The 12,699-nt window shown below is 38.6% G+C and overlaps 1 protein-coding gene across 2 annotated transcripts in view; it reads right to left on the bottom strand.

Annotated features, from left to right (window-relative positions):
* Positions 1 to 12,383, bottom strand: part of LUZP2 (leucine zipper protein 2) — a 299,712-nt gene extending 287,329 nt beyond the window's left edge. Inside the window, exons 1-2 of one of the 2 annotated variants that reach the window (XM_067532095.1) lie at positions 12,343 to 12,383; positions 11,825 to 12,012 (exon numbers count right to left, since the gene is read on the bottom strand). In XM_067532095.1, coding sequence (XP_067388196.1) covers positions 11,825 to 11,886 — 62 coding nt within the window. In that variant the 5' untranslated portion in view covers positions 11,887 to 12,012; positions 12,343 to 12,383. Of the gene's footprint in view, positions 1 to 11,824; positions 12,094 to 12,342 lie in introns of those variants that run through there. The other variant, XM_067532096.1, reaches the window with a different exon arrangement.
* Positions 12,384 to 12,699: the final 316 nt, after the last annotated feature.

Here is a 12,699-nt window from a genome sequence, read left to right on the forward strand (position 1 = left end):
ATTCAGCAAGTCTTATACCTGTGTTTTCATAGCAATACCTGGTTATATTTGTGGCCCTTTGGGGCTGTTGGTAGTTGGCACATCCTGAAGGCTAGTCTAACCTCTGCCCTATCATATCCTATACCACCTCAATGTCTCCTATATGTCTAATACAAAGTAGAACTATATCCCAGCTTTCAACATTCCTGGAAGACAATACTGGCTGGCTGAAGTTAATTGCTGGAAAGAGTGAAGTGGTGCAGGCACAGGGAAGAACTCACCACTATAACAGCATCAGTTCTCAGATTGTCTAGATGGTTCATGGCCTACTGATCCTTTGGAACTACTCACTGTGACTAAATATACCCAAGTATATATACCCATTTCCATTTCCAGCTCACTACACCAGCATGACTTATCTTATCAGACCTCGACTTGGCCAGGGTGGTCCACACATCTTTGATTTCCAACGTTGATTAATTCAGCATACTATTCACTAGGAATGAAGGTGCCAACTTTACAAAACTCTTCAACTGGCTCCAAATGTGACAGCCTGCTTATTCAGCAATGTTGGCTGTTGAAAGCACATCCCCCTACACCCAGTTCTCAGAGCCCTGCACTGACTCCCTGTTAAACAGAGTCAAGTTAAAGGTTTTGGTCCCTTCCACAGGACCTTCCTCTGTATTGTGGGGCACGGGTCACTTGCTGGTGGATTCTCTGTACCTTGAAGTCTTTAAACCATGATTTGAGGACTTCAATAACTCAATCAGAGATTAGGGGGTCTACTACAGGAGTGGGTGCATGAGGTTCTGTGTCCTGCATTGTGCAGTCAGTCTAGATGATCATATTGGTCCCTTCTGACCTTAAAGTCTATGAGTCTATGAGGATTGGCTCAAGATACCTGATGGACCACTGAATTCCCTGAGACAGGAAGATATTTTCCTTGGGGCAGGTTGTTTCATAATACCTATTGCAGGGTTCTTTGCACCTTCCTCTGAAGCATCGGAACTGGCTACTTTTAGTGATAGAATACTGGACTAGATGGACCATGGGTCTGATCCAGTATAGCAATTCCTATGAATATAATAGAATATAACTAGACATGTTTGTTTATTTCTAAGGAAAGATTTCCCTTCAACATTCATGTAAAATATTACTAGTCACATGAAATAAGTACCTTCAGAGGCAAAGGATATGCTACACTTCTGCAAAAGAGAGGGAGAGATGGGTTATACAATCTCAATATATTCTACTCCTGACTTGCAAAATGAGTAGGTATTTTGCCATCTCCTATGCACTACCTACTTGACGCAAATGGGTATAGTCTTTTAGATTACATTTTATGAACTAATTCTATAGAAGTCACCTCGGTCTCTAAGTTAAGCAGAGTTCTGTTGTCTGTTAATTTCCATGTATGTTCCCTTTAGTTGTTTCTAGCTTTTTCAGAAGCTATTGAATATTTCCTCTCTGGGTACAGGCACAAATGAGTGTAGTTTTTCAGTGGGACACAACAAATATTAGAAAGCATCATGGATGGCATAATTTTTATTAAAAACATTTTAATTTTAAAATAGTATTTTCAGAGCAAACTTTTATGAAGTGTTTCAAATGGCTTTGGTGCTTTTTGCACTGGAGTGTGGCTCTCTCTTTTCTCTTTGGGGGACTGATCCAACATACACTGACATCAATGGTAGTCCTTCCACCAACCTCAATGGACATTGGACCAAACCTCAGATGCCAACTGTCCATTTAGGAGGAGCTGGAGTGAGAATTTGGGATACTCTAAGGTGGAACAAAGGAGGAAAGCATATGATTTAAAGGAAAAAATATTAGAAAACTTTATTAATCCAGGCATTTATTGTGAGAAAAATACTACAGTCTGTGTATACTGAACAGCAGATAGCTGCTTTCCAAGTAAACATGGCAGCAATTGCAGAGCAGCTTATGTTCACTATGCATGCACTTGGAATGATGTGTAAAAAAATACACTCATTCAAGACTAACTGCAGAGAGCCCACAGAAATCAGTAGGTTGAGTGTGAATGTTCATTACATTGAATAGCACAAACTGTACTGATTGCAAAGTCAGAAATCCTTAACAGAATGGAAATGAGGAAAACAGGAAAACTGGAGTTTGTTTTGTTTTTAATCCTTCACATGCTATCTGGGCACCATGGTTACAATGTCACTTCACAAATTACACTATTTCCATTAAGCCAGATATCCTTAACCCAAAATAAAACAAAAGACAAGACCAGATTTTCCAAAAGCATTCAGGGTCATGTTTTCAAAAGACCTGAGCACCTAAAATCAGATACCTAAATAAGGAGCCTGATTTTCAAAAGTGCTCTGTTCTGCTTTGTGATACTCATAGCCAGATTTTCAAATGCGCTCATCAGGAAACATGCTGAGCTCCTGTGGAAATCCGGCCATTTATTTTGATGCCAAAATGGGAGCGGAGCACTTGAAAAATCTGACACAAATTGCAGGCTTTTGAATATTTGCAAATAGCAGGCACTTTGAATATTTGGGCCTAAAGTGCGGGTCCTGCCCCCTTCATGTATATGGAAGGTTTAAAACAAGGGAAAAGGGAAAGATGTCAGGAACTCATGCATTTTTAGGGGCTCTGTGTTGGTAGATCTGAGCCAGGACTGGTGGATCCCTTGGCTACTGCCCCGATAGAGTGAGAGTGCAATGGCCTTTGTGACTATTTCAGTCTTGATGATGAGTATTAATTTTGAAGCTGATCCATTTCAGTAATGAATACCACCCTGGGACTCAGATTTGCCTCTTCTTTCAGAAGTAAAAAGGCCATCTTTTAAGAGCTAGGAAATGAAAGGTGAGCAAAAAATATGATTCCCCGCACGTGCGCACACACACACACACACACACACACACTTGGAAAGTTTTCTTTGTTTGCACATTGAGTACATATTTCATTTGCTGTAGCAGGAGGAACAAACTACTCTTCCTCAACCACCAATCTAAAGCTACCTCAAGCATGTCCTCTTTTCATGACCTTGTCGATTCTATTTCTCATCTCTCATCTACATTTCAGTAAAATCTCACCTTTCTCCTGCCCACTGCCACAGGCTAATCTGTAACAAGTAGACAGAAAAGTCAGTCCAACATTATAAAGCAGGGATTGAAAAATATCTCACCAAAAAGATACATACACTGTGCACAATTTCTTACCGTGGCTCCTATAATCATAGTCTCAGAAGATGTTATGGTTCACCAATCAATTTTGAAATAGGGAACCAGGGGAACTGTCCCTGCTGCTGTCACTCCTCTGGCCCATGTGAATGAAGGCATCTAAACACCTGAAACGTAGCACCACATGCTGCTGATCTGACTGCCATTTAGTGCTATAAAAAGAATCCTGCTGCTTAACCAACAGCAATAATGATGAAATAAGCCTTTTTCCCTTCTCCCACCACTGAAGCAAGTATTATAAAGAACCATAAGAGTTACTGAAAGTAAGAAAGGTTATAATAGATGCAGCAGCAGTAATTACAGTGATCACCCACTACACCATAACCCATGCATACCTTATTCAGAATGGAAGGCACTCTTAATACCTTGATGGGTGGGCAGGTGGATGGTCAGCGGCATGAAGGAGGTAACATCAATGATACCATGCCTTTCTGAGTGAGGGTGTGTTGGGCAGGAATAAGTTTAAAATATGGCAGAAAAAATTAGGAATAAATTTACACTGCTGCTCTATACACAGTCAAAGGGAAAGAAGGATGTTTTGTGGCTAGTGCACTAGACTCGGATTCAAGGGATCTAGATTCAATTGCCAGCTCTGCAAAAGACTTTGTGTGTGACCTTCAGCAAGTCACTTAACATCTGTATGTCTCATTTCCCCATCTGTAAATGGGGATAACACTTCCCTACCTCAGAGAGGATTGTGAGCATAAATGAATGAATGTTTGAGATACACTCAGATATTACAATGATGGGGGCCTGCAGATAGATAGAAACATAGTACAGGACTGTCTTTCAGAGATTACAAGTTTAAAATATACCAGCTAAGAATATTACAGCCTCATCTTCCTCAAGTAACAGGAGGACCTCAGGGATGCAGCACTTAATTGATCTCCTCCCTCTAGCTCTGTGTCTCTTTTGTAAATATTGGTTAGTACATATTTGGGCATTTCACACACATCCTTCTTGTTCAAATTTAATATATATTTTAAAATAACATACATTGATTTTTCTCTCTCTATTCACTAAAGTCTGTTTCTGTTTCTGCCAATTCAACTACTATGAGGAGCAATAAAAGTAGACGAACTGGGAATTATTGCTCCTCATCATAAAGATAACATACAATAAAATGTAAATTTATGTAAATATACAATAAATGTAATTTGCTAATATGCATTCCTTGAGGTAATGTAAGGGCTACTATACGGTGAAGAGAAAGAGGTTATTAATATAGGTATGAAAGGAAGGCAAGAAAACATTTCAATTCACCTCAGATAACTTGAAAATTACATGTGTAAAAATAGATATTTAATGCAGCTTCAGACTTACTTTTTCATAGTCCAGTGACACTCAGCACTGTATTAGTGTCTGAAGAGTTAAATGTAATAATTGAATGCCATTTATAATCTGCATCTGAACCGGTTCAGAATATTACAGATTAAAGGATGCTGTAAATTGTGGAGATAGATCTCCACAAAATACTCTTTGTCTTGGATGTGGGGAATATTTGTGGATTTGATCCTTGCAAGACAGCTAAATACTCATTGTGTAAACCAATGTAATAAGAAATCACAATATTTTCTACATTTCTAATCAATATATGATTTATCTATCTTTTCAGTCCTACATTATAAGAATTGCTATCTGAGAACAGGTCATAGGTAAACATAGAAACAATATCAAAACACAATCTCATCTAAAGAACAAAAAGTTAGTAATTTAACGTATGAAGACTGAACAGCATGCAGTAGTAATAACTAATACATGGCCACCATTGCGGGAAAAAAACAAAACCAAAAAACCAAAAAAGACTGGCAGCACTAAATCTGATTTAGAATCAGTTTGCATACAAAATACCACTGAATTCAAACTGCAAAAGCCAAAAGTAGCTTCTATTGCAATTTTACTTGGTCGCAGTGCAATGCTACACAATGCATCACAAATAACCACTGCCTTACAGTTCTACTGTGTCCTTTCAGAGTGAATTCTAGGGAGCTTCATGATTTAAAAAAAAAAAAAAAAATCTATTTCTAAGTCAAAGTAACAACTATAGCTCAAAACCAAACTTAAAATAAAACTTTTTTTTTGGGGGGGGGGGGGGGTAAAGAGAGAGCTCAGGAAATGTTATAAAATCTCATTTAATTCTTTTTTTCAGACCTTTGAGTTTTGTTTTAGCAAGAGCCAGAAATTAAAGTGCCAAAATACCACACAAGAAGCTGTTTTTGTAGTATTTTTGGCCAAATAGAAAATGCCCAGAAGTCTCATAAGAAAGCCTACTCTCTTGAGGGTTTCAATTCAGTTTGGCAGACTCAGGAGGTCTACTAACTTTGGAGCACTTTTCCTAACTTAACCTTACTGATTGAAATGCATCATGTAAAAACATAGCAGTTCCCATGTTCTTCTTTTCAACTGGAAATTAGTTCCAGCACTGGGAAAGTAAGTCACAGAGGAGTAAAACCCTTTGACATAGGGTAAGGTGTATAAACATAGCATAAAACATAAGGGGAAATAGTACTGATATGTAGTGTTATATCCAGATAGACCAATCTCACTGACAGATCGTGAACATATGGAGAAAGCAAATCCATTTTTTATTAAATCAAAAGGGAGCCAAGGACAATTACTGATTCACTGGCCATTATGTAATAAGGCTAGCACAAAGAGCTTGTCTGAAACTTGTTTCCCAGCAAGTTTACTGGGAATTATGGGCACTAAGCACCTCTAGCCTCTTTCAGGATTAGACCCTGAATCATAAGTCATTAAAGTAATTGTAAAGTGGTTGGGCAAAATCCATCTCCTGATTTAAGTACATTGACTTCAGTGGAGTTGAAATCAATTCAGTTATACCAGGCATGGATTTAGCCCATTATGTTTAACAGAAATCAAGGGAATTGATTGGCAATGGCATACTGAACAAATAATCAGGTGTGCTTGAGTTCAGCAAAACAGCCCATGAAGAAAATGCATCTGGACATATTGTACTGCTATACAAGTCACATACTAAATCCCACTTGCCACCCCACCTCAACGCACAAACCCCATTTACCAAGCACATATCACCATTCTGCTGCTAGAAATCAGAATGCTTTTACACCCAAGAAAAGCAATTCTGAGACAGGAATATGAAAAAAAAAAATTATAAGCAGTCAATGCCCCCTGAATTCCTGAAGGAATTCAGAAACAACAACATAAAGGTGGTCTCTATTACTCACAAATCCTATGGACACATCAGCTGCTCTTTCCTGCTAGCACGGTAGTCCCTATGTGAGACTACCTGTCTTCAGAATTCTCCCACACACTAAGCCTGCTATCAATGGGGAAAGGAAGGGCACTCCTGTACTTCCGACTGTGGCCTCTGAGGGGAACAGCCTTTGGGTATTCAGCACTAGCTGATGATACCAACACCATGTCTGAGGCTTGTTCTTCCACCTAGAAGGGCAGGAAGGGGCCGGTTGCTACCATGGCAGCATCAGTGACTATAGTCACTTTCATCTCCCAGTAACAGCATAATGAATGTTTACAACATAGGAAGACTTTAATTTAGGAGAAACATTTTGCTTTTATCATCGGTCTAAAACTCTAGGGCATCCACATTGAACCTTTTCCATATTTAATAGTAAGCATGGGAATACTTCAAAGGTACCTGCTGAAGGAAAAAGAATACTCCGAATACCACCTACATGTTACCTTACAATAGACACCCAAGCAAACAGGGGCTCTGAATACTGACAAACCATGGGGATCGCAAATTCAACCTTTAAGGATATGTCTACACTGCCATTAAAAAAATACACGGCTGGTCCATGCCAAATGATATGTGCTCCTAGACCTCTGGCTAAAGGGCCGTTTAATTGCATTGTAGATGTTCAGTCTTGGGTTGGAGCCTGGCTCTAAGACCTTGCGAGGTGGAAGGATTCCAGAGCTCATACTCCAGCCTGAGCCTGAAGGTCTACACTGTAATTAAACAGCCCTTCATCTGGAGCTCTGCAAGCCCAAATCAACTGGCACAGGCCAGCCTTGTGTGTCTAATTGCAGAGTAGACATATCCTAAGGTAGCACTTCCACTGAAAAGACATACCCGGCCATCTGACAAAGGTATTTGGCATTGCAAAGTAAAGGGAATTCAATAGACTTCTACTCCCTCATCTGCCACTTCTAGGAGAAGGGATGTAACCTATCAAAATATCTGCCTTCACTACCAGTGGGCCAGCACTTCTCCACCAGAAATTACCAACCAACTTTACCTCAGTGTCTTAGACAGAATGAGTGTTTGTTCTTCTGAAGTGAATTATTGACTGCTTTGTAATAGCAATTTATGATTGCTATGGAACTGTGCTATTAAAAAAAACTACTACTATAATCCATTTCCCAGCTATTAAACTAATACGACTTCTTTTTACTGCCCTATTACTTGTACACCCATTTAATGATTTTCTCTATTAGCAGCATTATTATTGTTATTAAACTGCATTTTGCTGGGTTTATAGATCTGGTACTGAGAGTAACATCCTGTTTCAAACAAAATACAGTGTTTTTTATCATTGTCAGGCTTTGTACTTATACAGGAAAGGGTTTGCCAGCACAGGACTGGGAAAGCTGAATTTCATAACAGGCTTCCTATAGGCAAGCATAGGCATAAATCATGAACATTGTTATAGGTGAGTTTAGAGGAAAAAATAAGCTTTCATTATGATGGGTGAACCTCAAATATCGAGGGCCAACACCTGAAGTCCAGACTTCAGTCCAAAATGCTCACTGAAGTCAAAAATGTAAATAACTGACTTTTAGAGGTTACATTTAAATAAGAATGCACGAGAGAGAGTATAACGCCAACAGACCCTGATCAACGTCGGCTGGGATCAAATCAGAGATCTCTGGAGCTTAAACATGTGAGATTCTACTGCACGAGCTAAAAGACAAGTACGTGTCTGTTAGCCAAGGCTGTAGCAAACAAACAATCTTTAGCTGATCTAGCCACCAATAGAGGGGGACAGAATATCACACCAAGCAGGCATGAGTTATGTGAGCAGCAACCTGAACTTATTAAAAACCTCATTCGTCTATCTAAGATGAGCTAGAAAACTTGTGAAATCTCCTGTACTTACTACACAAACCTGAAGTTAACTGACACAGATGCACTCCTGCACCCAGGTAGATCAATGGGGCTTCTTCACAAGAGACCCAGTGTGTGCCTGCCTGCTGTCAGTTACAGAATCAGGGCTTTGGATTGTAAGCTCTTGGCAGCAGAGACTGTGTCTTCATGTGTATTTGCATAGCACCTATGGGGCCCCAATATAACAATTTATTTAATCATTCCTGCTAGGTAGGAAATACCATGAGAACATCTCTTGGTTGCCTTTGGTTCAATTAAGATTGGCATTTTTATTCCCACACAATTGCTGCTCCCTACCTCTAATAAACCTCATCCTGGAGTTGTTATTCATGCAGTTGTCCAGTGAAGTCAATGTTGCTTATTAGAGTAGTAAATACCTCTTAAATCAGATGTTTGCAGTTGTTCCCAGTACCAAAGAATTATCATTTGGAGCAGTCACTGGGATTTGATAAAGCACCAAAAATAAATGAAAAGGATATATTTAAAAATAAAAAAAATGGATTCAGCAGCTTTAGGTTTTCTTTGCAGTGATGCATTATGGGTCAGATCCTCAGCTGGTGCATATCAGCATAGATCCAGCTGAGGATCCGGACCCCTATATTTATGAAAAATCGACACATTTCAGTTTTAAAAAAACCTAAAGTAATCACCACCCCTGCAACTTTGTTCTTTTTATCATCTGTAAATCCCAGAAGCAAAATCAACATGCATGATGTGCACCATTTGGTACGTCAATGCAAATCTGTTTAATATTAGGCTTCTCTGAAGAGGCCTCACAAAACTATATTAATAAAGTGATGCAAGGAAGATGACATCACCAAATGGCAAAGAGGAATAAATGGCAATTGCCCACATTTCTCATCAAGTAATTGCTCACTGATTTCAGCATGGGCAAACAGGTTACATGGCGATAGTACTACGTACATGACAACTTGAAAGGAAAGTACTTCTAAAGAAACGTCACAGTAGAAAAGTTATTGCCACTCGTGATCTTTCCTTTGCCTGAGCTAAGCACTTTCACACAGCAGAATAATAGGTTCCCTTTTTTGCTAAAGCAACTGTTCTTGCAAAGCTCCTCTGTTTGGGCTCCAGCCTTCACATTAACCATATGTTTGCAAGAACTACTAAGTACCACATACAAAACGGCCTTCTGCTGAAACAGATTAAAGTACAATTTCCTCCTGGTGAATGACATATTGATAGTACAGTATACTTGTTTAACTTTCATCATGATCATAAGAAAATCACTTCATAGTTTAGATAGTCAGTAAAACTGAAGAATAAAAAAAATTGCTTTAACATAGTATTCCATGGTTTCAGGGCTTTTCCTTTTGTATACCTCCAAATCCCCATGCATAGAGTCCACTTACTTTTTTGTTGAACAGAACCTCCAGCATGGTTTCAGAGGAATAGCATAAGCAACAGCTGCATCTTACAATCTATGATGCAGAAGCCTGATATTAAAAATTGACACAGGAATTCAGATTGAAATCTCTCGGCCCGAATGTTGATTCTTACTGACAACTGTAAGCACTGCATTTGTGTGCTGTTTGTTTATTTTCAACATTAGATTACACAGGACTGTAACTGATCATGTGCCACTCACAAATCTATATCTCAAGTTTTTTTTTTTCCTGGAGTTATACTGATCACATGTGGCATTCAAATATCTACTTCAACTTTCTATTCATACCTTAACAAACTGCAGTGGGAAGTTTTACATTTTAAATCACGAGCTATTTACTGAAGTTCAGATATGTATGTAAGCACTGCTTTTCCCGTTAAGATGACAGACTTCCTTTGTAATGCTTTTGGGCCAGATCCTCGGTTGCAGCTTTGGATCTGCCCCTTTATCTTTGCCAAAGAATATTAGTTTTTTATGAAATATGGAAATGTGTGATAATTTCTTTTCTTCATCTCATTTTAACCAACAGATACATTGGCAGCCAATGTCTCCCTCATAAAGCATTTCACTCACTCATTTTAAGATGAAAAATTGCATCTGGAAAAGTTGTCTCTTTGTTCTCCCCTTTTTAAAATTCAACGCTAGTGTAATTTAGCAAAGAATATACAACTTTAAGATAAAATTATTTAACTTTCACTGGACTGATCCTGAATGTTTCTTCAGTCTACTTATCAAAAGGATTCCAGAGATAATTATTGAATCACAACACAAAGACTCAAAAGGGACTTGCAAGATATTCAAATCACATTAGATTGATTCACACTCATTTGCACTGAAGAATAAATGCCTAAATCAGAAATATTAAAAACACATGAACATGAGTAAGACAGTTCAAGACCTGCATATTTCACCTATATTCCAACCATTGGTATAGCTGCAACTTCACACTCTGCATTCTGACCCTTTTCTTCTCAGACACACACTTGCAGCAGTCACCAGCACATGTTCAAACATGTTAAATATGAACTCCCACCATCCATTAGATTAAGGGGCAATTGGGGTTTAAAATGAGACGATATCATCCATAACAGTGTTATTTGGAGAAGCTTTTATGACAAGATGCTAGAAATAAGTGGATGGGCATATTTCCCTGGAACACACTGACATACATGCTGTGATCACATTCTCCAGGGACATAGAAGTTTACTGACTACTTATCAACAAACATTTCCCTGCTATGTTTGTTAATAAGCATGAGGAAGCTAGAAAGCTTGCATCCACAGCAGTGTCATTCAAAAATGTCTTCACCTACATACCAACTCTGTACACAGTATTAACTTCCCATCAGTGAACAATGTGAGAGTAGAACAGAGAGTGTTGTAGCTTTACCTTTCATTTACTGCACATGCTATGCCTCTGGCATTATGAACATACTATCTCCTAGGAAATTTTATATCTCAGAATGCTGCATAATCAGCCGTGATTTTAACCTGCAATAGACAGTGTTCATATTTTCCCCAGGATGTATTGTACTCACACATTAGAGAGTAACATTTCTAGATTGCAATAACTTTTTAACATGTTTCCAGGTATCCTGCTGCGACTGCAACATGTCTCCTGTGTTTAAGATGAAAAATAATAAACCCTAAAATAGGCTATGTTCAGATGCAAAACCCTCACTGCAGTAAGACTCTTCCAATATTTATTTTATTTTATTTTTCCACTCTAATGAGGAACATTTTTATTATGCTCTCAATTTCTGTTCTTTGGCTTCCTTATTTGCACTGGTACACAGTCCCCCTGTTATAACTGCATTGTATATCAAGCTTATTGTTGTGAAATGTTTTGTTTAATCACAAATGCTTTAGGTCACTGTAGAGCAATCAGCTTCCCTATGAATAAGGTAAAGGCATAAATGAGCTGGAGTAACCAAGACTCAGAATCTCTCAAAGTATCTCAGGTGGGGGATAGGGGGAATGGAATCATCTTAAAAGACACTCTGAACTTACAACCATAGAAGCAGCTGGAATCTCTATCATTGAAGAAAGAAGAATGCATCTTAAAGACAAACAGCAGACAAAACAAGAGAACTCCAAGAAAATAGCTTTCTGTACTCACCTAGTGCTGAAAACTAGAACAGGAAAAAGAGCCAGCAAGTAACAAGCTGAGATGAATTTCATATTATAGATTGTCTTTTGTTTTGCTCTCCTTCTTTCTCTGTATCCCCTTCTTTCTTTCCCGGTGCTTCTGATTTCACAGCTCCTCTTCTCAGAACAGCATGCTTCGGCGTGCAAAGGTCTGGAGATCTGGCAAAGGAGACAGACCAACAGACTGACTAAGGAAGGGAGCTTAGAGTGGGGTTTGAGCTTCAGGAGTGATGTCACAGGCAATCGAGCTACTGCTGCAAGCAGACTGCCTGATAGGCTGTGATTATTCAATACAGTGACTCTATTGATGTCCTGAAGGATTTGTTATTACTAGCAGTTTAAGAGGCAACCAGGGAGGGAGAATACAGTAGATGACACTTAACTCTAAGGTTATAAGAGTGCGTCTCTGACTTGTAGATTTTGCCTGGAAGAGGGAAGAAAATAATACATATAAAATTATCTACTCTAGTTATAAGTGGTATTGCTTACCAGAAGGGGATCTGTACAAAGTTCATTGTAGAAAAGTAGGTTCTACTTATTTAAAGTAACAGATAATCAACCTGATGCTTTCCACCTGAAAAGGCTGTCCTTTGCAAAGTAGGAATTGAACCTCATTATTCTAATTTGAAATTCATATATCACAGCTCGAGGCTAGTATTAAAATAAGAAGAGCAGAAATAGGTTTATACATTTTGAAATGTTAATGTCATCTTTATATAACCTTAATTGCCAAGAGCAACTCATAAAAAGTTTCAGGTTTTTTTTTTCGCCTTTCTGTGTTTGTGGGCTGTCTGATCTTGATTTAAACAAGCTGATAGAGTTGCTTTTGGATTTTAATTAACTAGT

The sequence above is a fragment of the Emydura macquarii genome, unplaced genomic scaffold (assembly GCF_026122565.2).
Source record: "Emydura macquarii macquarii isolate MOO-44397 ecotype Brisbane River unplaced genomic scaffold, CSIRO-AGI_Emac_v2 contig_3240, whole genome shotgun sequence".
Classification (NCBI taxonomy): Eukaryota; Metazoa; Chordata; order Testudines; family Chelidae; genus Emydura; species Emydura macquarii.